The sequence below is a fragment of the Brachionichthys hirsutus genome, chromosome 15 (genome assembly GCF_040956055.1).
Source record: "Brachionichthys hirsutus isolate HB-005 chromosome 15, CSIRO-AGI_Bhir_v1, whole genome shotgun sequence".
Taxonomy (NCBI): domain Eukaryota; kingdom Metazoa; phylum Chordata; class Actinopteri; order Lophiiformes; family Brachionichthyidae; genus Brachionichthys; species Brachionichthys hirsutus.
In genome coordinates this window covers 922,664-946,822 of record NC_090911.1, presented here as the reverse complement: position 1 = coordinate 946,822, position 24,159 = coordinate 922,664, and the positions used below count along the sequence as shown (strand labels likewise).

Here is a 24,159-nt window from a genome sequence, read left to right as displayed (position 1 = left end):
AGTAGTTTCACTACCACTGCGACTTCTGTCCCAGAGATGAGACGACACGTCTCCTGGGCTTTCAGTACTATTTCCTCTCCTGAACACATGCTGGGGGGATTGAGGAGCTCCTCAAAGTATTTCTTCCATCGTCCAACTATATCCTCAGTTTAGGTCACTCGCTTCCCGTCCACACGGTACACTGTGGGAGCCAGTTGCCGCCCTCTCTCCCGGAGGTGCCTGACGGTTTGCTAGAATCTCTTTGGAGGTGATTGACAGTCTCACTCCATGGTCTCATGGAACTCCTCCCACATCCAAGTTTTTGCCTTGTAGGCTGCTGTGGGTGTGCCCCACTTGGCCCGCCGGTACCAGTCGGCTGCTTCTAGAAGCCCACATGCAGAACCGTACCCTGTAGGCCTCCTTTTTCAGCTTGGCGGCTCCCCTCACCTCCGGCATCCACCAGTGGGTTCAGGGATTACCGCCACGACTGGCCCCCGCTGCCTTACGCCCGCAACTCGCCGCAGCCGCTTCGACATTGGCAGAGCGGAACAGAGCCCATTCGAGCTCCATGTCCCCTCCACCATTGGGAGGAACTCGGAGTAGAGCCGCTGCTCCTTCACATCGAGACAAGTCAGCTGAGGTGGCTGGGGCATCTATTTCGGATGCCCCCTGGACGCCTCCCTGGGGAGCTGTTCCATACATGTCCCACTGGGGGGAGGCCCCGGGGAAGACCCAGGACACACTGGAGAGACTATGTCTCTCAGCTGGCCTGGGAACGCCTCAGGATCCACCTGGAAGAGCTGGAGGAAGTGGTCCCTGCAGTTGCCTCCGCAACCCGACCCCGGATCAGCGGTGGAAGAGGGCTGGATGGAGGGTCTTTGGTCTAGTCTTTGTCTGGTCCTTCACCTAGGACCAATCTGGTAGGACTTACCAGGGGCAAACTGTCCCTGACAGCATAGCTCCGAGGGTTATTAAGACTCACAAGCTCCTCCACTACGGTAAGGTAATGGTTTCAGGAGGAAGAATTAAGAACTTGATCTTAGCTCAGTGAATAATGTTGTATCTTATTATACTATAATTATAATGGAAATGAAACCCTGATTTTCTGTTCTATAGAGCAGGGGTCCCCAACCACCGGGCCGCGGCCCGGTACCGGTCCGTGAGGAATTTGTTACCGGGCCGCACAGAAAGAATAACTATTTATTTATTTATTTTTATTGATTATTAGTCTGAAGATGTTTTATTTTGAAAAGTGACTTCTGTGCGTAATGACGCACAGACGACTGCATGCGTTTGTGCATCTTGACAGGTCTCAGGCACGTGATAGGTTAGTTTGTGCAGATCGAAGAGTTTGAGCGGTACTTCCCGACCACAAAAGACAGGCGGACTGCAAAAGAATGGATCCGCGACCCATTTGTGAACAAACCTGGTGAATCGAGCCTGTCCTGCTTCCATTTCTAACTTCCTGTCTTTGTGAAGCGATTTTCTGCAGTGACCGCAACCAAAACCAAACTACGGAACAGGCTGGACGTACGGGACACACTACGGGTGTCTTTGTCTCCCGTTACCCCTCGATGGGACCGGCTCCCACTAACTTGATTGACTTGTTCACCTTGTTATATAAAATGATCGGGTATTTCTCCTACGATGAATGCGCTGATTGTGAGTCACAATACAGTATTTCAAAATAAACTTCATCAGCGCAGTCACTTGAATCGAGTTTTTTACTATAATTATTTCTTATTAGAAATATTTTTTGTTTACGGATATTATGATTATTAATTAAGTAACAAAATGTTGTTTATTGTCTGTTGATATTTGCATTTGACATAATACCACTGCGGATGATTCATTATTAGACTACGCCAGGACGGCTGCGTCATTAACGATTATCGAGCAAATGAAGCCCGGTCCTTGAAAATATTGTCTTAGATGAAACCGGGCCGTCGAGCAATAAAGGTTGGGGACCGCTGCTATAGAGTATCATTATTGTTTGTCTCATTTGACGCACAGACAGTAACAGCCCTTCTCCTGTACAGGGTCCTGAAGGACATCTTTCCTCGTTACATTCGGGCCCCCAGTGACTCTGACGCCAAGCCTGTTGAACAGCTTTATGAAGGTGAACATCCTCTTCACCCTGTAGATTACATTGGCATATATTAGAGCTAATTTTATTTTATTCAAAACCATTATGTTTACAAGTGTGGTGCCACAGTGGGTATGGATGGATAGATGGACGGACATGTCTAAATTGTGAATTTGCCATATGAGTAGAGTGATTTTTTTTATATATACAATTTTACTTATAGTCACTTTAATAAAACATTATTATTGAAAATGATTGTATTTGATGTTTTTTGCTTGAATTTAGGTGTGCTTTTAAGAATCTGACCTCATTTGTTTTAATGAAATCTTTCTCTTTGTAGATGAAAAGATGTTTGACATCATTTTGACCTTAAAGCGAACTGAGAACGTCTCGAGTCAGATCCAGGAGTGGTGGATCGTCAACCAGACGGAGTCCGGCTCCATAGTGAAGAAGTCTCAGCTCGAAGCAGGACTGGAGTTCTACGTATTCAGTGACCAAGTCAGCCCACCAAGTCTGGGCTTTCTGGCTGGATATGGGTATGTGCTGATGGATCCTGCTGAGCTATTGCAGAATTACCCAAAACCTTTTTTTTCTATTCAAAGTGATCCATAATTCAGGATCATCATCAAAATGTAATCATCTGCTACTGGTAACTTTCCCAACGCTTGCTGAAACTTTCATCAAGTCTGTAACCTTTTGAGTTGTGTTGCTAAAATTCAGACAAACAAACCAACGCTAGTGATTCGCATAAGCCCCGCCTCGGCGGAGGTAGTTAAACATGACTCCCTCAATCTCAAATGACACTCGATTCTCCTCTAGAACACTCTGCACCAACTCCTCCTTCAGGATAACTCCTCCTCCATCCCTCTTTCCTCTCCTCCGTTATAAACAACTTGAATCCTGCTCCTCAGCTTCTAGCCTTGCTTCCTTTCCTCCTGGTTTCCTGGACACACATCAACCTTCCTCCTCCTCATCATCATGTCCACCAGCTCTCTAGCGTTTCCCGTCATCGTCCCAACATTCAGAGTCCCTCCTCTCAGTCCTGAACTCTTGCATTCCCTCTTCTCTCGCCGCTGAGGCATCTTTCTTCCTCCTCTGTCTTCGACCCACAGTAATCTAATTTCCAGTATCTCGACCAATCCGAGTATGGCTTTCATATTTATGATTGAATGCATGTTCAAATGTGGGACTAGCTCCTGCTGACCACACTACCCGGTGACCCATGAGGCTGCATTTTTTCACAAATACATGAAATGTAGCAAAGATACGACCAGATATTAACCCTTTATTGCTAAACGTATCGTATTTAATACACGTGGCCTTTCAGGATTTTGACCCTTCTACTTCAGTAGTTTGATTTTTTTCCAATCCGAAAAATCTGATAGATACAACCCAACACATGCATCTGTATTTTTTATGAAAAAAAAATCCAGATATTGCAAAAGTTACATAAATTAGAGCACTGAAAAGTAAGATCAAATACTTTTCTTCATGTGTTACTTCCTTATAAAGATAGCCAATGGCTCCTATCTAATCAGGGTATGACATGAACTGGACTGAAGGCAGATTCACAGGAATTAAAAGTCCATAACAACACCTACATGACACTGCTTAAAATACTTCCACACAATAACCTTATAATATAGTCAAAGAGTGTCTGACGGTGGGGATTTCCTTTTGCTCGGCGTCCGCAGTTTGAGGAATGGCCTCTGTATTTGCAGCGTCTCCTGTCACTGGAAACTCTGGTCTAACGTCCTTCTTCTCTTTCCTGTCTAGGATCATGGGTCTGTACGCCTCGGTAGTCCTGGTCATCGGTAAATTCGTCCGGGAATTCTTTAGCGGCATTTCCCACACCATCATGTTTGAAGAGCTGCCGAATGTGGACCGCATCCTCAAGCTGTGCACTGACATCTTCCTGGTCCGAGAGACTGGGGAACTGGACCTGGAGGAGGACATGTACGCCAAACTCATCTTCCTCTACCGCTCTCCAGAGACGATGATCAAGTGGACCAGAGAGAAAACGCAATGAACCTCTGCTGAGCGATGTGAACCAATGAGGGCGATCCAGAGCTTTTCAGACACGAGCCCGGCCCTCTGAGAATTTGGCGGTCGCTCTGTTGGTGTGAGCAGCTGTCTCAGCCCACGCACCTACACCTGAGGACCCTTCATTTGAGAGTGTGAGCTCCGCACTAAAACACGTTAACAGTTCTGGACAGATTTGCTGGTGCTGTATTTATCTCTGAACCTGGCTCCGTTTGGCATCCAGTGGATAAAATAAACAAACTGATGTTCAGTTGAAAGTCTGCGAATTTATAAAGGACTTCTAAAACCTGCAAGCCCTGATATCGAGGTAGGTTTTTAACCCCTATAGCTCCTTTTACCTGGCTCCAACATGTCCACAGTCCTACGGTAAACTAAGAGGAGCTTTCATCTTTAAGGGCTTCCCCTCAACCAGTAAGTGCATAACAAAGACCACATGGGCACATTCTGATATCATATCCAAATGGAACGCCTGGATTATGGGACTGAGCAATATTGAAGGATGTGTGCCGAGGAAAGAGACTGAGCTTCAGAGGTCACGTGGGGAGCCTCTCTGTAGACACAACGCAGAAGCATAATCAAACACTTGCCTTATTTTGTTTGTATGAGAAGAACTGACACTTTTATCTTACACATCTTTCTCAGGAAGAGCTCTTTTCACTGTAACGAGTTATGTGCTACGTTATGTAGGCTTCGGTGGATATAAAAGACTGCAGAAAAGAAACATATTTAAATGGCATGAAATATAATATGGATGTTGTTCAGTTGGACTGACTGCACAGTCTCGGGCTGCGTGAAGAAAGTAGATGCATTGATGTGAAATGTTTCCCTCATGAAGAACGAGTTTGCCAATCCTCCATGCTCTGAATCATCTGTGTGTGAAACAGGCTACATGCATTAGCTGGCATCACTTGGAAACCTCTGTTTTTAACATTTGTGAACACTGTGGCGCCCACAGCATTCAGTCACCGAGGAAGAGATGGGGGGGGGGGTTGTCCTCACATGAAGGGATGAAAACAACGCCCGTTGGTCCAAACTATGCATTAGACGACATTGTAGCATGACTGATTTTCATTACATAAGTTTAGGGGGGACGGGTCCTATGTACCTATATGTTAAGGCAATGTGGTATAAGAGGTCCGGAGTTCTGCAAATAAACCGCCTGGCAAGGTGTCGAGTTTTGCATTCAGCTGCTGTTTGCTTGTGTAAAAAGGTGCAGATGGGAACCTCTGGTTTGAATGAGGCCGGCAGCAGCCAAGAACTACTTTCCACTCTACAAAACTTACTTTTATTTTGCCAAATGTAGTTTTTCTTATCATTGTGCCTTTCTTTTGCATTTTATTTCCATTCAACTAATTTTTATTGCTATAGAGCCAGATAAACAGAAAGGTATCTCAAGGCACTTTACAGGTACCCATAATTGTATTATACTGTGAAAGCCCATTATGAAAAGGCAAATTGCTGCACATTAGCTCACAGCACTCATGAATTTACAGCACACGTGGCCCCCAAAGGGCCTGACAGGTTTTCTTAAAAATATGTGGGACTCATTGAAGGAAAAGGGAAGACCATAAAATGCCACATAAGAGAAACATTTATTGATGCATGTGCAACATTTGGAGATTTGCTTTTGAGTAATATATAAGGACTGCAAAAACAAATTGAAGTAATCCATTTACACCTTCAGTTATGTGGTACCACAATCATATATGTGGAATTACAATGATGTCATGCCAGCGGTCAGCTCACATTTACAGTACGGAATAAATACATGAAATCAGGATTAAGAAGGGAATTATGCAGAGTTGCTTTGATTTGGGCATTATACTTTAGATACTGGAAGACTGGTATCACTATTTTTCATTTAAGGTGGAAGAGAAACGCACCTCGAGGTAGACAAATGAAACCGTCGACGATTAGCGACAAGCTGCGCCATCAGAAACTGTGCTGTTCATTTCATCCTTATAGTCAATCATTTATATTTTCTTAATATTCATAAATGCGTAGGTCTCACTTCGAGCCAGCATTATTTTAAACATGCAAGTACAAGCTGATTTCCTAAATTGTACCAGTAACATTGTGAACAGGCTGCAGCCACGAATACTGAATAAATTAAATGTACAAATAAACACCGCTGCATTGCTCAACCCATTAGAGAACGGCGCTTCTGATTTGAAGGCGCTCACTGCAGGCTCTACTCACACACAGCTACACAGAGACGACAACTAACTGAGCGTTTACACACAACAGGCGCTCGTACGTTACTGAACACTGAAGATCCACCGACATTAAAAGGCTGATTAAACTGGCGTCGATTCTTCTGCGGCACCGAGTGCAATCAGCCACGCATGGGCTGCGGAGCCGAGCGGGTCCCGGGGTGTTTGACTCGTACACAGAGGGTGTTGTGATGGAGCAGCAGATGGGTGGAGTTGGCACACTGAAGGTTAACACAGCCCCCCCTCGTAATCATCCTCCTCCTCGGCAGCAGGAGTCCCACTCGCACCGCCCTGAGGAGCAGCAGGAGCCTTCTTCTTCTTCCCTCCTCCAGGTACCCTCAGGGAGATGGCCAGCTTGGCATACTGCAAGGTGGAGGGAATAAATGTTCACGTTGCCACACCCACACAGTTGTGACCAAGCCGAGCGTTAAAGCCTTAACATATAACAACATCCTCTGGCCAAAACGGTATCGCAACATTTTATTTTGTAATTGATCTCAGAGGTGTTTCCATATGGACGACAAATTTCCTTCCGCTTTGTTTATACCAGTGGTTCTCAAATAGTGGGGCGAGACCCCCTAGGGCAGTGGTTCTCAAATGGTGGGACATTGTCAGGGGGCGATGTCAGGGGGGGCGCCTGTGACCGCGGAGAAAATGCTTTTTTCCGTACTAGATTAAAGTGTAATTGTACATCCACTCCAGTAGTTGGCAGTGGCGCCCTGCTTGTCAGAGGCACACAGGGAGCATTTTCTCTGATGTTTTTGCACGGCGCATGCGCCGCACACTCAGCACACAGCAGGCGAGATGAAGAGACAGCGCGGAGAGAGACGGAGACGATCAAACAAAGGAAGGTCCCTCGACAGGCAGGTGCGCTTGTACCTGAGAGGCTGTGGCCGACACGAGAGCCTCTTCCTTCACAGTACTCACATCATTGTCCATGTACTTCAGCAACGGGGAATTGCATACACGGTAGACCTGGTCCTCATCCTGCTCATCATAGCCCTGCAGGAGCGTCTCCATAGCAACGCAATCCTCACTTCCACTGTAGCCGGGTAAACTGGGTAAGAGATGCCGTGGTTTCAGTGGCAGAGCTAAAACAACGGACACCATGTCGCTATTGGTCAGAATAAGAAGCTACCTGTAACTTTCTCGGACGCATTTATCAGCCGCTACGTAGTCGCCTCGGTGAAGATGGATCAGCACTTGAGCAGTTGTTTTCTAAAGAACGAAAAATGGAGAACAGCATTTATGAATAATGTTTCACTTGATGCTGATGAGGTGAGGAGCACCAAAGAACCTTTGAAGGTCCCCCATGCTGAGAAAGTCACTCTCCCGTGTTTCTAGACTCTGATGGAGGCTTTGGGTCGTTATCAGCCCAAAAACAGAGAAATAAACCATCCAGTCAATCCTGTAGTTTATGTAGTTCTGAAATCAAGAACAGAAACGCTTCTGGAAGAAATCTCTTACTGTGACGTCCCAGTACGAAAACATGCACAAGATGTGTGTGCACGTGCACACACATTCATTACAATGCATTTAGTTTCAGTTTCGTTTTCAGAGGCTTTTCTGACAGAACTGTTTGAGACAGACAAGAGGGACGCTGTCCTGCAGGATCTGTTTGAGACAGAAATGAGGGACGCTGTCCTGCAGCATCTGTTTGAGACAGAAATGAGGGACGCTGTCCTGCAGCATCTGTTTGAGACAGAAAAGAGGGACGCTGTCCTGCAGCATCTGTTTGAGACAGAAAAGAGGGACGCTGTCCTGCAGCATCTGTTTGAGACAGAAAAGAGGGACGCTGTCCTGCAGCATCTGTTTGAGACAGAAATGAGGGACGCTGTCCTGCAGCATCTGTTTGAGACAGAAAAGAGGGACGCTGTCCTGCAGCATCTGTTTGAGACAGAAAAGAGGGACGCTGTCCTGCAGCATCTGTTTGAGACAGAAAAGAGGGACGCTGTCCTGCAGCATCTTGTCTCCACCTGCCTGTTTAAAAGGGGCCGTGCTCGTAATGTCATTGAGTCTTGCTCAATAGCACTTCAAACAAAATGATTTAGACCCAAGTCCTCAGGCTGATGATCCGTCTTCGTGTCCAATAGTCTACGATATTTAATAACAGTCCTGAAGACAACGATGCACTTATCATCCTGACATAAGGGGGACAGAACTCCATCGGCATCCGGACTATTAACTATCAACGGTTTGTTCTGAAGCATTTTGCTGCACGTACTCCGTTGTGATCTGGCGCTATATAAATAAAACTGAATTGAATTGAATTGAATTCCAGATATATCAGTGCTTCCTCTCACATTGATTTGGAGAGGAAGATGATGTGATGAAAAGATGGAACACAATAAAGACCTTCGTTTTGAAAGCCGTTATCCCATTTCAATGAATGTGTGAATGAGAGTGAGCTGTTTTATGCTTAGAAGGACTCGACAGTTGTGTCTTTTTACGCTTCTGTGGATCCAATCAGGTCGTGTTCGATCTATAGCAGGGGTCGGGAACCTATGGCTCGAGAGCTCGAGAGCCATAGGTTCCCGACCCCTGCTCTATAGCATTATCCCTGCTAACAGAACTCCATTCTATTTGCCTGTAATGAAATATAGAGCTGCTCACAGAGCGGTTCAATGACACGACAAAGCAACACACCTTGAAGCACATGGGGAAGTTCTCAATCTCCTTGTACATGTTCTTCTCCTTCTGCAGAGCGACTGCCGCTTCGTCCAACCTGGTCACAAAGACAAGATCCGACGGGAGAATTATCAGGAGCCGGATCTCATGATCAACGTTATCTACGAAAGCAAATACAAGCGTTTGAATCGTTGTGCCCATTTGTCACAGCCACGTGTGACCTCAAATATGGGAACGCTTTAATACCAAGCAGCATAACCGTCTCCTCTTTGATTGAACATTCACCTTTTCAACCTGACCAGAAGTCTGGAGGCTTTGCCCAGGAGCTCAACTGCCTGCCGGAGGCGGTCCTCATTCTGCACACAAGTGAAAAGACATGAAGACAGCATTTTGCAGCAGATGATTGATTCCTTCAGTCTCGTTTGGAAGTGCAGATTCACCTCAAACACACCGGCTGCCTTTTGATACAGGTCCACAGCCTTCTCCAGGTTTATGGGTTCTATTAGTCTGAGAGAAGGAAATAAAAACATGTCTTAGACAAAAGAGAAGTCAGGATCAGAGCTTTTATTAGACTTTAACGCCTCAGTGCCAGACGGTGATAATAAGGCTATTCAGAGGGCCACAACAGGAAAAAAACATCTATACTGAAAACGCAAAACATAGCTACACACAATTTAACAATTTATGTAAAGTAAATGTGCGCCCATCTTTGTTCCAATTTTTGCAATAAGCATCAGTAAACAATTGAAGAAATGCCATTTAATTTGTGGTCAAGCATCAAATGTGTTTAAGTGTCAAAAATATATCTACTTTCCAGCCCGGTCCAGAGCCATGGCCGCGGTGTCGGGAGTCCCGTTCTCCATGTACATCATGCACGCTCTCTCGATCAACTGAATGGCCTCCGGCATCTTCTTCTGTTCCTGTTCAGACGCAAGGACAGCAAAGTGGTGCACGTCGGCACACAGCTGATCTGGGAGCAGCAGCAGTAGGTTTAAAGGTGAACGCCAACGCACTCACCTTCATCATCATCCCCGCCTGTTCGATGGCTCTGAGGAAAAGGGGAAAGCGTTCAGGTAAAACAAAGGCTAACTCCATCCTGGAATAATGACACAAGATACTTACTTTGCAGCATGAAAAAGTCTGGAAGGCAAGTTAAGGACATTACAAAACGGTGTCAAATGACAGCAGTGTGGAGGCATGTGTGCGTCAGACAGGATACGCCTTGTTCTCCGTGTGGTACTCCGCCTCTTTCAGATATGCGTCTTTCGCTTGGTCATACTGCTTGGCATTCTTGAAGCACACAGCTGAAGACAAGACGCAGAGTTAGCAGTGAAGCTAGCCGTGAAGCTAGCCGTGAAGCTAGCCGTGAAGCTAGCGTGTTCTGTAAAAAGGCTGCCTTCATTTCACTTACCTGCTTTGGCATATTCTGACGCAGCACTATCGAAATCTGGCTTCCACTTTGTCAAACTTGTCTTTATGCTACAAAAAACATGAAAGACAACGGCTGGATCGATCAGCACGTTCTCTATCTGATAAATCAATACACATATTATTGGTTGATGGCGCTGACAGCATGAGAGCGGGGCCTTCCTCGCTAGCTAACATGCTGCTGTTTCCGGGTAACTTACCATTTCTCAGCTTTAGCTATGTGCTCGTGCGCTTCGTTTATCTTTTGAGCCGCCATACCGCTGATTGTGAGCTTGCTTTATGATAACTCTGTAAAATGTTGTTGTTCCGCGTCGATGTTTGGCTTATCAGGCAAACGTCATCGAATGTCGCAGGCTACGGGTGCCGCCAAGGACAAAAGACACCTCGTAACGCAATGGACAAAGACGCGATTAGTAAGACACGACTTTATGGTTATTAAAAAAACTCATTATACATAATATAATGAGAACATTTTTAGAGGAGCACCGATGGCGCTGAAGTTATTTTACAGAACTGCTCGGGGACAAGAAAATGAATAGAGGGATGGGTGGGTGGATTTCTTTTTAAAATAGCATCCTTCCGTCCAATAGGTGGGGCTAACCCACTGATAAACTGATTGGCCCAAAAACCCACAATGAAAGAAGAAGAAGTAGAAGAAGAAGAAGAAGAAGAAGAAGAAGAAGAAGAAGAAGAAGAAGAAGAAGTCGTCTCTAATGGCTGAGCAACAACAACTGACGGCGAGCAGCAAACTTTCCCAAACTTTTACAGAGACAAAGGAAAGTTCTACGTAGCTGTTTATTTCGTTTATGTAGATTTTTACTTGTGGTTGTTTATCTTCTATTCTTCTATCAATTAAAAATGTGGGATTACTGATGGATCCAAAATACGACATACCGCGGAGAGCCACCGCCGGTGGCGGGGACTCCGCAAACTCATCCCCGGCTCTGGGCGCCCAGTCGCGCCGCAGGAAGATGCCTCCAAGGCCCGCTGATTTTAAACTTCAAATAATCATTATTGGCTCTCGTGGAGTTGGTAAAACCAGCCTCATGGAACGGTTTACCGACGACACCTTCTGCGAAGCATGCAAGTCGACCGTGGGTAAGCTTGAGGGGGCTTGTTTGTGTGTACTATGATTGGCCGCATTTAGCTGGGCTCTGTCTAATTACTGGAGTCAAGCTACTTAAGAAACAACACAATAAACAACATAAAATAATTATTTCATTAGAATCAATATAACTTTGTGAAAGAATTGCTGTCATCTCAAAGTACATATCAAAATAAGTACAATTGAGCCATCAGTCATGTGACCACAATATCCAATCCTAAAATAGTTGCACCCGCAGCTGCTCTGGCAGAGCTCGTCGTTCCGCAGCGCCTCGCTGGTGCTGCTGGGATTACGCTGGTCATCCAGGGAACCCAAGTCTGGCTGAGCATGTCGATTTATTCCAGCATGTCTTTATTATAATCTCTCCCAATGATTGCTGGCAGCAGCTTCTGAAGGTCAGCCACGGGCGGGGGCCTCACTCACTGTTTTGCATCCATCAACCTTGAAACAGGATTTAAAATATTTTTACAGCCCTTTTTTTAATGTGTTTATTTATATAAAATCAACAGATTAACTGTAATTACGCCCACATAAAGTCGATGTAAACAGGAAGTGCTTGCTCGTATCCACGTGTCTTAATCTGACCTCTCCTAGGAGTTGACTTCAAAATCAAGACGGTGGAGCTGCGAGGGAAGAAGATCAGACTACAGATATGGTGAGTGGCAGAAGACGTCTCTTACGTGGAGCGCGCCCTCTGTGTGTCCTCTTGGCCTTTTGGCTGGTCTAACAAAAGCTAACTGCGCTTTGGGAGGGTAATGGGGCAGAGGGGCACAGAGAGGACACGCAACTCCGCCAAGGCAAAAACTAGTTCCACGACAGCCAAGATGTTTTAACGTTCCTGAATTGGTGTGATTTTAGCTATGAAATCCTGAATGAATTTTTCCATGTTAATTGTCCGTGTGAAGTTCCAGCAACCTGTTCCTCATTAGGATTGGCCAATATTTCAGCCCTGCGATGAACTGGCGGCTTGTCCAGGGTGTACTCTGCCTCTCGCCCGATGAGCTCCAGTAGATCCCGCCACCCAGTTACGGATAAAGCTGTTGAGGAAATCAATGAATATTACATTTCAAGAAATCTATGATTGTATTGAATTAAAAAAAAACAAATTCCTGATCCGATCTGTGCAGTAAATAATGCAAACAGGTTTTCCTAAAATTTCATAAGGGCATGTTTTGGAGTTTTGCCCTGCCAACTATCAAAATGATTTGAATTTATTTAATCATGAAAATCCTGTGCGTTCAATGGGCGTCGAGCGTTTAGCTTCAGACGGCGCGTCGATCGATCCAATCAACCAGCGAGGGGGCCGCTTCTTGGCTCTTTGGCTCCGTCTGCTGGCCAGTCACGACGCCAGAAACCTCTGAGTGGCAAACTAGAACCCAACTTGATTTTGAAATGCGCCACAAAATGCAGGCGGGGCGGAGTTCCCTTTGAGCTCCCGATGACGTCGGTTCCTTGTGTGACTGCGCCATCGCTTACGCCACTAACACATCTGTCCTGTTTGCTGGCGCCGCATCCACCCTCCCTCCTCCGCACCACCTTACCACATCCCGTCTTCCCCTCCTTCTCCACCTGTCTGCTGAAAAGGGGCCGTGCTCGGCGTGCCTCATGTTGAACTGCTCCGGCCTCGCTAACCCTGCCTCTGTGCCGCTGTCTGTGCTCTTCTGCTCGTAAGCCTGACTGTGACTCGCGTGGGGAACGGGGAGAGACGAGCCGGCTCAAGGTACCGTAACGCCGCCCTGCGAGCGCGAGCGGAGCTCAAAGCGCCCGGCATGCGACCCAAACCTGATTCCTAGTCTTTGTGTGTCCTCTTCCTGAACGCTGCTTCGGCTGTAGGACAGAATCCACTTTTCAGGTAGTGTTAATCTGAACCCTTCATGCTTGTAGCTGCACATTTTTGACTGGAGTCCGTAGTTTATAACACATTATGCTACTTTGTCATGAAATTGTAAGCATTTTTACAAGCTTGGTCATGCTTGGGACACCTGCGTTTTACTCGATTGTCTTTCATCGTGTCTTCATGCAGCGGGATCCAGACAGGCCTAGACTCGTACGCCTGCTAAATGGAGCCCGCTGTTCATAAAAAGCTACGATGCGTGCGTTCAGCATGTCCTTCTTTGTTTAGCTGGATGGCATGGCAACACGGATCTCACACGGAGAAGGAATGATCAACACACTGAGTCAGATTGAACATTTCTAATATATTCAGAGTGTTATTGATTCCAGTTCTTCACAAAACATTTCCTGCGAAGCTCGCGGCTTTCCTTCAGTCAGTCTTGTCATGAATGGAAACCCGAGTTGACCAATCAGCTGTCTCGGTGAGCCCGCCCTAAATGCACAGGTCTCTTCACGATGTTGCGTTTCTCTGCTCTCATCCAGGGACACCGCTGGTCAGGAGCGATTCAACAGCATCACGTCAGCCTATTACAGGAGCGCCAAGGGAATCGTACTCGCTTATGACATCACCAAGCAGGAGACCTTTGAGGACCTGCCCAAATGGGTGAAGATGATCGACAAGGTGATGATGGTGATGAGTATATTTATTAGATAGGATCTTAGAGTACAAGTACAGTCACACGGTAGCATGTATTACAGTACAAGTACAGTGAAACGGTAGCATGTATTACAGTACAAGTACAGTCAACGGTAGCATGTATTACAGTACAAGTACAGTCAAAACCGTAGCATGTTACAGTACAAGTACAGTCACACAGTAGCATGTATTACAGTACAAGTAGTCACACGGTAGCATGTATTACAGTACAAGTACAGTCACACAGTAGTATGTATTACAGTACAAGTACAGTGAAACGGTAGCATGTATTACAGTACAAGTACAGTCACACAGTAGCATGTATTACAGTACAAGTACAGTCACACAGTAGCATGTATTACAGTACAAGTACAGTCAACCGTAGCATGTATTACAGTACAAGTACAGTCAACAGTAGCATGTATTACAGTACAAGTGCAGTCACACAGTAGTATGTATTACAGTACAAGTACAGGCAGACAGTAGCATGAATTATAGTACAAGTACAGTCACACAGTAGCATGTATTACAGTACAAGTACAGTCTACAGTAGCATGTATTACAGTACAAGTACAGTCAAACAGTAGTATGTATTACAGTACAAGTACAGTCACACGGTAGTATGTATTACAGTACAAGTACAGTCAGACAGTAGCATGTATTACAGTACAAGTACAGTCAAACAGTAGTATGTATTACAGTACAAGTACAGTCACACGGTAGTATGTATTACAGTACAAGTACAGTCAGACAGTAGCATGTATTACAGTACAAGTACAGTCAAACAGTAGTATGTATTACAGTACAAGTACAGTAAAACAGTAGTATGTATTATGTACAAGTACAGTCAGACAGTAGCATGTATTACAGTACAAGTACAGTCAAACAGTAGTATGTATTACAGTACAAGTACAGTCAAACAGTAGCATGTATTACAGTACAAATAAAGTCAAACAGTAGCATGTATTACAGTACGAGTACAGTCAAACAGTAGTATGTATTACAGTACAAGTACAGTCATACAGTAGCATGTATTACAGTACAAATAAAGTCAAACAGTAGCATGTATTACAGTACGAGTACAGTCAAACAGTAGTATGTATTACAGTACAAGTACAGTCAAACAGTATCATGTATTACAGTACAAATAAAGTCAAACATCCTGTCTAAGAGGAGCATTTCTAAAAAGCTCTTGCGGTCTTGTTTCCGTTGAAAGTCCTTCGTACATAAATCATCGACATTTAACAATACAAGGGCACCTTGGCAGTACTCAGGAGTCAAACCAGCAACTCTCCAACCACCAGGCCAAGCTGGTCTTGTACTGGCCACTCTGGTTCCTTATGGACGGCGCTACTGCCGTCCCGAAGGTCGACAGTCGCCGTTGTCTTCTGAATTCATTCCTTTTAAAATGGTTGTCCCGAGTCCTTTGTCTTCAACCCCCCCCCCCCCCCCCCTTTTTTTTTTTCTTTAACTTGAATTTTCAGTTTTCATTTAAGGGTCCCTCATTTCTGTCTCAAACAGATGCTGCAGGACGGCGTCCCTCATTTCTGTCTCAAACAGATGCTGCAGGACAGCGTCCCTCATTTCTGTCTCAAACAGATGCTGCAGGACAGCGTCCCTCATTGCTGTCTCAAACGGATGCTGCAGGACAGCGTCCCTCATTTCTGTCTCAAACAGATGCTGCAGGACAGCGTCCCTCATTTCTGTCTCAAACAGATGCTGCAGGACAGCGTCCCTCTTGTCTGTCTCAAACAGATGCTGCAGGACAGCGTCCCTAATTTCTGTATCAAACAGATGCTGCAGGACAGCGTCCCTCTTGTCTGTCTCAAACAGATGCTGCAGGACAGCGTCCCTCATTTCTGTCTCAAACAGATGCTGCAGGACAGGGTCCCTCATTTCTGTCTCAAACAGATGCTGCAGGACAGCGTCCCTCATTTCTGTCTCAAACAGATGCTGCAGGACAGCGTCCCTCATTTCTGTCTCTAACAGATGCTGCAGGACAGCGTCCCTCATTTCTGTCTCAAACAGATGCTGCAGGACAGCGTCCCTCATTTCTGTCTCAAACAGATGCTGCAGGACAGCGTCCCTCTTGTCTGTCTCAAACAGATGCTGCAGGACAGCGTCCCTCTTGTCTGTCTCAAACAGATCCTGCAGGACAGCGTCCCTCTTGTCTGTCTCAAACAGATGCTGCAGGACAGCGTCCCTCTTGTCTGTCTCAAACAGCTCTGTCAGAAAAGCCTCTGAAAACGAAACTGAAACTAAATGCATTGTAATGAATGTGTGTGCACGTGCACACACATCTTGTGCATGTTTTCGTACTGGGACGTCACAGTAAGAGAGATTTCTTCCAGAAGCGTTTCTGTTCTTGATTTCAGAACTACGTAAACTCCAGGATTGACTGGATGGTTTATTTCGGTGACGTTCTCGTTTGCTCTTTTATCGACCCTCCTGCCGGTGACCGTGTCTGGAACACGCTTTGCAGGAATCGGACTCTACTGGTATTTCTTGTGACTGAAACGTTCCAGCAGTCGTGACGCGCCGCCGCTCTGCTTTCTGTTGCTGTCAGTACGCCTCGGAGGAGGCGGAGCTCCTCCTCGTCGGGAACAAGCTGGACTGCGACGCTGACCGCGCCGTCTCCAGACAGCAGGGGGAGCGGGTACGTTCGGCTCCCTCGATCGAGCCTTTAGCGTTTCGTGACGTTGAGCCAGCTCGGTTCAAACCTGTTGTGTTTCAGTTTGCTTCGAGAATCAGCGGGATGCGCTTCTGCGAAGCTAGCGCTAAGGACAACTTCAACGTGGACGAGATCTTCCTGAAGCTGGTGGATGACATCCTCAGCAAGGTCGGTTACCTGTGGGCACATTTAAAAAACTGTCCCGGTGTCCACAAGCAGGACCAGAAAATATTACGGGTACCTTGTACTTGTGTTTAGTGCAGTAATGTACAGTAGAATACGAGGGTGACCCCAACCCCCCCCCCCCCTTCTTTCCAAGCGTCCTAAGAAGATGGTTTTAATTAGTGTGATAAGATAAGCCGCTTTGTTTGTCACTGAGTTGGTCCTGAGCATGCCGCCTCTAGGGGGCGTTACCTGCTCCTACGAGGCCTATTGTTTCCATGGACACGCAGAGAACATGCTGCGAGGCGACTGCGCTAATCGCTGTGCCACTCTTTAAAGCTTCATTTCTTGCCGTTATTCTTGAGCTGCGACCGAAGCGTTCCGTGTTTTAACCCCGTGTTGTCTGCAACAGATGCCTCTGGAAGTCCCCAACGAGGATCTGTCCAGCAGCGTCCTGTCTCTGCAGCCTGAACCGGAAGTGCCTCCGGAGTTGCCGCCCCCCAGCATGCGCTGCTGCTGAGAATCAACGCGGTTCCCTGCTGGGTGCCACGCTCGGCCACTGTAAATGCAGTGTACCGGTTATGCCACCAGGGGACAGTCAGGAGCTGCACTTTGCACTGGTGGGCGTTGCCTGGACTTTGTCTTCGCTAATGTCTGCATCTGGTTAGCGAATGCCCACCATGACGTCGATGACACTAATTAGGCCTGGTGACTCACTTCCTGCCGCCCCCCCGTCATCACTTGACCCCCGGCTACCTCATTCCGTGGACCGTTGGGATCGCTGTGCCCCGCAGGCGCCTTCAGAGTGGGGAGCCCTCCGTTAGCTGCTGCACGTTCAAAGGAAGCAGGATTGTTGGAGGCCTCACAACTTCCTGTTTCTCCAAACACCATCATCCTCACGCATACCGTACAGGAAGTGTGAAGTTGCCCCGATGGTCTCATCTATTGCCCATGGAGTTTATATTCGGGTACAATTGTGTTACTATATTCTTATTAAAAGTTATAACCAAGTGGCAGGTTGACTTGAGGTAAACGACCGTGCATGATGTAAATCCGGTGGGGGGGGGGGGGGTGACTGGACCCGCTCGGATTCTGCTGCCCGGTTCCCGTTTCTAAGGTTTTGCACTAAAAGAACGTACCCCAGCTGGTAGTTTTAGCGCTAGTGTAGGTGAACTTTGCTTCAGTAGGGGGGGGGGGGGGGGGGGGGGTTCTTTATGAAGACCCAACCACATTCAAGCCTGGTATTGGATTGTTACCAATTTTCTAAAGTGTTTATTTTAATGCATTTATTCTAAATTCAGATGCAGCTGAGGGGGGTCTCTGGGGGGGGGGGGGGCAGGATGGTTCGTTAGTGTTGAAATGACTCAGGAAACCGATCGGCTCGTATCTCTTTACTTTGACAGGCTTTGGCTGCAGAATTATAGTTAAGGAATATGCAGTTCTAGTTTTAATAAATACAAAAATCCTGTATTACTGGGGGGGGGGGGGGGGCTTATGATGACTGCAGGTTGAAATTCCTGATTTAATAGTTTTTGACGGTCCAGTGTGGAAACGTTCCCTGCCATGCGCGTCTTCAGAACTCTGCGTGTTACCCTCAACCTTCTGATCAATGAATTCAAAAGTAAGTTTAGTAACTGTTTAGTTTTATTTCTTTTAATGGATGTTTTACGTTTCCGTCGTGCTTTAAGTGGCGCTTCGCACCGTTTCAGACACCAAGCACAACGATCAGCCGCCAGATGTGTGTAACATCTGCAACGCTCCCACTTAGTTTAGCCTCTGGTCTCCTTCCCGGTGTTATAAATGTTTAAATGTTTAGATGTTTAAATGGACGGCTTAGAGACTTTAAATCTGCTCATTCGGTCCTGAGGGATGGAGGCGTGTCCTCGTGTCCTTTGCATTAAAGCTGTTGGTATTTATAACTTGTGGCTTTGTTGAACTAATTAAATGCAATTAAAGATCTATATTTATTTTCACCCTGATCATGCGTCTCTTTCCAGAAGGAGGTGACGAGTGGTCTCAGCCCCCCCCCCCCCCCCCCCCTTATTACGTCCACTAAACAGGCTTTGGGGGGGGGGGATAAATCCTAAATAAATTTCTGTTTAAAGAAATGAGCCGAACCCAAATGGAGTGAACGACGTGCGTGCGTGGTCTTTAGTTCACGCGCGCTCCAGCGTGTCAGGCCCGGGCCCGGTGCACGGGCTGAATCACTGACGCATGCGCCCCGCGGAAAGTCACGGGCGTCGCGCGTCACAGCAGCGAAGTCTGACCGGAGGGGAGTGAGAAGGAGGTGCGAGCCGCGGCCCCCCCCCCCCCAGCGGTGACCGGGAGCCGATCGAGGGCTGCGACATGTCTGTCATCCGGTAATCCCCGTTTTGACCGCCGCGGTTCCTCCTCCGGGGGACGCAGGATGCTCCGCCGCGGACCGGCAGGGACCGACGAGGACCGGCAGGGACCGGCAGGGACCGGGCGTCGCACGTCAGGATTTCCGCGGTGATCGTTGAGCGCTCCCGTCGCCCCGCTGCTGCCGGTGTCGGTGAATAATGGAGAGCTCCGGTGACGCCAAACCGCGGAACCCCCCCCTGGAGAAGAAAAGGCTGAACCGAGCGCCCTCCCCGGCCAGACCTTCCCCGAAGGACGCGCGCTCCCGATCCAAGCCGCCTGCCGTCGTGCCCAAATCTCCCAGACTCCGTCATCCGTCCGCCCCCCTCCCGTCCGCCCCCCTCCCGTCCGTCCATCCGAGCCGCAACTCAAGACCCGCAGGCGGGTCGAGGGAGAAGCGCGCAGCGGCGAGAGGCACCAAGGAGCTCGCAGAGCCCCCCCGGCCGGCAGCAGCCGGCAGCAAGACGGGGCGAGCCCCCCCGGGGGGGCCGGGCCCCAGCGTGCCGCCTGGCGCGCATCAGACAGACTCCAGCTCAGACCTGTCAGACGAGCAGGGGCCGGAACCGGAACCGGCACCGGAACCGGCACCGGCTGCTGGGAGCGACGCAGAGTCCGGTGATCGGGATCACAGGCAGGAGTTCCCGTCCTCCAGCGCGGACGGACCCGATGAGGAGCTCCGGCGGGAGGTGGACGACCTGAAGTCTGAGAACGGCTACCTGAAGGTGCGCGGGGGGGGGGGGGGGGGCTGTCAGCAGCATCACATTTATAGAAACACATAATCTAAAAGATAACAGTTTGATTCAGCTTCAGTCCCCCCCCCCCCCCTCACGGACCCGAACCCGAACCCGAACCCTGAACCTCAGCATCTTCATCTCCTCCACTTCTAGCTCCGCCTCCTGTCTCTTCCTCAGAGACACTGTCTCTAAGCCGTCCATCATGTCTGTCCTCACCACTGTCTCTAAGCCGTCCATCATGTCTGTCCTCACCACTGTCTCTAAGCCGTCCATCATGTCTGTCCTCACCACTGTCTCTAAGCCGTCCATCGTGGCTGTCCTCACTGCTGTCTCTCAGCCGTCCATCGTGGCTGTCCTCACCACTGTCTCTAAGCCGTCCATCGTGTCTGTCCTCACCACTGTCTCTAAGCCGTCCATCGTGGCTGTCCTCACCACTGTCTCTAAGCCGTCCATCGTGTCTGTCCTCACCACTGTCTCTAAGCCGTCCATCGTGGCTGTCCTCACCACTGTCTCTAAGCCGTCCATCGTGGCTGTCCTCCACCCGTTCCAGCCTGCCTGCACACGGTTCTTCACCTCCTGTCCACATTCTCTCCATCCATTAATGTCTCCATTTATCTTTTTATTGATTGCGGTATCGCCCTGGTGCCTCTTTGGACTTTTAGATTTTGTAAATCCTTGAACATTTGTTCCCCTTGTGTTGCATTTTGGACACAGAGATCGAGACCTCTTCCATTTGACCCTCGGGGGAAGCGGTTATTCTCTCACCTATAGGAGCAGGATCCCCCCCCCCCCCCCCCCTCCAGACGGGGAATAAGACAAACAATTGCGTAGTTTCTCTTTCAGATTGGACACAGAGACAGACGTGATCGTGCATGTGTGTGTCACGAGGGAGTTAATCAGCTTTGCTGGCTTTATCCCACAGGACCTGATTACATCAGTGTTCAAACACCCCCCCGCCCCCCGCCCCCGCCCCCCAGTGTGGGGATCTCCACTAACCCGAAAAACCAGTTTATCTTGTTCACCTCATGTCCTAATCCTGACATTGATGCATTTCCCTTCTTTTAACTGATCACATTTCTTTATTGAACATGAATGTTTGTAGTTTGCTTCACTATCTTATTGTTTTTAGTTGTAAATACCTCAGAGGGGCTTTTGCGCTGAAGCCTCCCCGTCATGTGAGGGGAAACGTCTTCAGAGTCCCGTTGCAGCTGAGTCACTTTTTCTGGGTTATAATTTTAATCTCATAATTTGTCTACGGAATGCTCCTCCATTCCGAAGGTCATTCTGTAATTCTAAAGCCACAGAACTGTAATGTTTTAGAAGCTGGAGGCCGCACGTTTAGCTATTTTCCTTGACTGAAAGGGGTAATGGATTAGGAAAATCAATTCTAAATTGATGAAGCGATTGATTGACTTTCCATTTCAGTTCCAGTTCCAGTGATTTTTGGGAGCCCTTGTCTCTGGCGTTGGACTTGAGACGTATGAATGGCGAGCAGCTGCCTTCATGGCGACAGATCTTTTAATATTCATTCATGTGATCCCGGAGATAAGATCCTTACAATCACCTTTCCAGCAATAACGTACGCATTTAGAGTCGGCTCCAACCCAGGATTATTACCCCCTCTGAGGCGAGGCGGAGATTACGTAATCTCGGAGTCGGTTTGTTTGTTTGTCTATCTGTTAGCAACAGCTAGCTCGAAAATTTACATTCGGATCTTTATGACATTTTCAGGAAATGTTGGGAATGTTACCAGGAACAGATGATGAAACTTTGGTGATGATCCGGAAGAGATCCTCGATTATGGATCAATTTTAAAATTTCAGTAACATTGCAGTCAATGAAGATTCAAAATGTGTTCCTCAATATCTCGGTTGACTATTGACCGATGATTATGGAATTTAACAGTCGTGGGGGGGGGGGGGGGGGGGCTCTATCCTACCACCATCTGGCTCTGATCCAGAATGAGGTCAGGGAAAAATATTACATTTAATCTGTGAAAAACACCATCAACTCTGATTCACTTTTACTTTTCATGGTGTATAAAGATAAGAAGAACAATCTAGAACCTTTTGGTGCTGATCCAGATCAGTGTGGACGGTGTAGATCCAGTTAGGAGGGGAACGAGCTGCTTGGCGGAGGTCTGTGCTCTCTGAGTGCTTTTCTAGTTCTAGTACAATATATTCTGACTGATCTAAGAAGAACTCGGACACATGTTGAATGCTAACAGAATGTGGCCGTGCTTTTCAGTCTGGCTCCGTGCTCCTGTGTTCTCTCAGGATGAAGTGGACGAGCTGCGGGCGGAGATGGAGGAGATGCGTGACGGCTACCTGGAGGAGGAGGTGTACCAGCTGCAGGAGCTGCGGCGGGAACTGGACCGCTCCAACAAGAACTGCCGCATCCTGCAGTACCGCATGCGGAAGGCGGAGCAGAAGAGCCTGCGTGTTGCACAGACGGGCCACGTGGACGGAGAGCTGCTCCGGAGCCTGGAGCAGGACCTGAAGGTCTGAGAGAGCGTGATCTGTGGCCAGCTCCAGTTCTCATACCAGAATGGGACAAGCATCCCCACACAATTTTACGACTGTATGTTCTCTTCTGATCTCAAAAAGGCATGGTCAGGATTCGCACATGCTTCATAGCAGCCCTAAATTTGTGATTTATTTGTGTTCATTTATTTACATTTTTAGCCAATTGAACTTATTTTTTACGTATTTACCTCTGCCGAGACGGAGGTTATATAATCGCCGGCCTTTGTCCATCCCTCCGTCTGTTAACAAGATAACTCAAAAAGTTCTTGATGGCATTTTCACAAAATGTTACCAGGAACAGATTATTAAGATTTTGGTGATGATCCAGAAGAGATCCTGGATTCTGGATCAGTTTGAAATCTTCAGGAACATTGCAGTCAATGTCGCTTCAATATGTGTTGCTCAATATCTCTTTTGATTGTTGACCGAAGTTTATGGAATTTGACACAGACATGTAGGGGGGGGAATATAATCTGGATCGGATCTAGAATGGAGTCAGTAAAAATATTTAATTTTAACATTGAAAACCCAATTTGCATATTCAAAATCACATCAACTCTGATTCGCTTTTACTTTTCAAGCTCGGCGTATAAAGATATTAAGAACAATTGATGGTGATCTGGATCACCATGTGGACGATGTAAATCCGATTAGGAGGGGAATGAGCTGCTTGGCGGAGGTCTGTGCTCTCTGGGGGCTTTTATAATTCTACTATTATCCCGCTGTGATTACGGTGGATTCACATCAGCACAAATTATGTTTTTCTAGTTGTGGCTCTTTCTGCGTCGCTGGATGCAAAAATTCTGTTCACACACTGACTCCACTTTTAAACTTAGCCAAAGTACTCAAAGAATTAGCCTTCGAATCAAAGCAGAAAGATCTGCTCTGCAGAACAAAAACCATCTCGGTCCAAATACTTCTGAACCCTGTCTGTATATTAGCCGTGCATCGACGTGTGTGTTGCTGCACATTCCACGCCCTGCCTGTTGGTTTGAACACCTATGTGTCCCCTCATGACCTCAGGTGGCTAAAGACGTGTCTGTGCGTCTGCACAACGAGCTGGAGAGCGTGGAAGACAAACGCAGCAGAGCGGAGGACGAGAACGAGCTCCTCAGGCAGAAGATCATCGAGGCGGAGATTTCCAGGCAGGCACTGCACAACGAGCTGGAGCGGAGCAAGGAGGTGAGTGAGCGGCCGCGAGAGGCTTCGTGGTGTGTGTTGCAGCTGAAGGGGAAACATCTGTTTGCTTGCACACTAATACAATATGTCCAAAAGCTTTTAAATATACAGAGCAATAGGATCACCTTGTCGACCTCTTTGGATCTGGAGGTGCATGAAGGATGAGAATATTGAGTTTATTTCTGTGGTGTGGTGAATATGTTGCTAGCTCCAACCTTACGTTGGAGGCTCGGCTGCTGTGGCCACGTTTAGCTGCACACTGGAAAAGCCCAGCTCAAGCAATTCTTCTTCAGATCAGTGTGATCCTCGTCCTGATCAAAAGGATCGAAGACATTCCTCCAATCCCTTACATCCCTCCTTTGCAGCCCTTTCATCACAACTGCTTTGTGCAGCAGTGCACCAGCTATCTAACTGAATATATAATCCACACGTATAATGCATTTTCAATGCAACACCATGAGTACGCCTTCATGTACAGCTTCATTCTGGTAGAATAG

At 47.4% G+C, this 24,159-nt stretch overlaps 4 protein-coding genes across 4 annotated transcripts in view; 3 read left to right on the top strand and 1 right to left on the bottom strand.

Annotated features, from left to right (window-relative positions):
- The window catches only part of LOC137904228 (piezo-type mechanosensitive ion channel component 2), a 60,819-nt gene extending 56,725 nt beyond the window's left edge, over window positions 1-4,094 (top strand). The window contains exons 52-54 of the mRNA XM_068748377.1: window positions 2,019-2,098; window positions 2,406-2,601; window positions 3,842-4,094. Of these exons, the coding sequence (XP_068604478.1) occupies window positions 2,019-2,098; window positions 2,406-2,601; window positions 3,842-4,094 (529 nt within the window). The remainder of the gene's footprint in view (window positions 1-2,018; window positions 2,099-2,405; window positions 2,602-3,841) is intronic.
- A 1,593-nt stretch (window positions 4,095-5,687) lies between these two features.
- On the bottom strand, window positions 5,688-10,693 carry napgb (N-ethylmaleimide-sensitive factor attachment protein, gamma b). Its single transcript, XM_068748888.1, has 12 exons — window positions 10,578-10,693; window positions 10,361-10,428; window positions 10,169-10,253; window positions 10,072-10,089; window positions 9,967-9,997; window positions 9,760-9,869; window positions 9,390-9,456; window positions 9,235-9,305; window positions 8,968-9,046; window positions 7,460-7,539; window positions 7,249-7,378; window positions 5,688-6,684 (listed from the first exon to the last, which is right to left on the bottom strand). Exons 1-12 carry the CDS (start codon window positions 10,631-10,633, stop codon window positions 6,550-6,552), a joined length of 930 nt encoding a protein of 309 aa, XP_068604989.1. The 5' UTR covers window positions 10,634-10,693; the 3' UTR covers window positions 5,688-6,549.
- Window positions 10,694-11,123: 430 nt separating this feature from the next.
- rab12 (RAB12, member RAS oncogene family) lies at window positions 11,124-17,962 on the top strand. The gene is made up of 6 exons (XM_068748675.1): window positions 11,124-11,475; window positions 12,077-12,137; window positions 13,859-13,997; window positions 16,579-16,668; window positions 16,747-16,851; window positions 17,258-17,962. Exons 1-6 carry the CDS (start codon window positions 11,250-11,252, stop codon window positions 17,363-17,365), a joined length of 729 nt encoding a protein of 242 aa, XP_068604776.1. The 5' UTR covers window positions 11,124-11,249; the 3' UTR covers window positions 17,366-17,962.
- Window positions 17,963-19,895: 1,933 nt separating this feature from the next.
- LOC137904532 (microtubule cross-linking factor 1) overlaps window positions 19,896-24,159 on the top strand; it is a 38,341-nt gene continuing 34,077 nt past the window's right edge. The window contains exons 1-3 of the mRNA XM_068748726.1: window positions 19,896-19,946; window positions 22,235-22,459; window positions 23,507-23,665. Of these exons, the coding sequence (XP_068604827.1) occupies window positions 22,262-22,459; window positions 23,507-23,665 (357 nt within the window). The 5' untranslated portion in view covers window positions 19,896-19,946; window positions 22,235-22,261. The remainder of the gene's footprint in view (window positions 19,947-22,234; window positions 22,460-23,506; window positions 23,666-24,159) is intronic.

Coding starts and splice junctions, on each gene's coding strand:
- napgb (XM_068748888.1), bottom strand. CDS start 10,633: ATGGCGGCTCAAAAGATAAACGAAGCGCACGAGCACATAGCTAAAGCT. Junction 9,870..9,966: donor AGGCGGGGATGATGATGAAG/GTGAGTGCGTTG, acceptor GCGTCTGAACAG/GAACAGAAGAAGATGCCGGA. Junction 9,047..9,234: donor CTTCTGGTCAGGTTGAAAAG/GTGAATGTTCAA, acceptor CTTTGTGACCAG/GTTGGACGAAGCGGCAGTCG.
- rab12 (XM_068748675.1), top strand. CDS start 11,250: ATGGATCCAAAATACGACATACCGCGGAGAGCCACCGCCGGTGGCGGG. Junction 12,138..13,858: donor AAGATCAGACTACAGATATG/GTGAGTGGCAGA, acceptor GCTCTCATCCAG/GGACACCGCTGGTCAGGAGC. Junction 16,669..16,746: donor CCAGACAGCAGGGGGAGCGG/GTACGTTCGGCT, acceptor GTTGTGTTTCAG/TTTGCTTCGAGAATCAGCGG.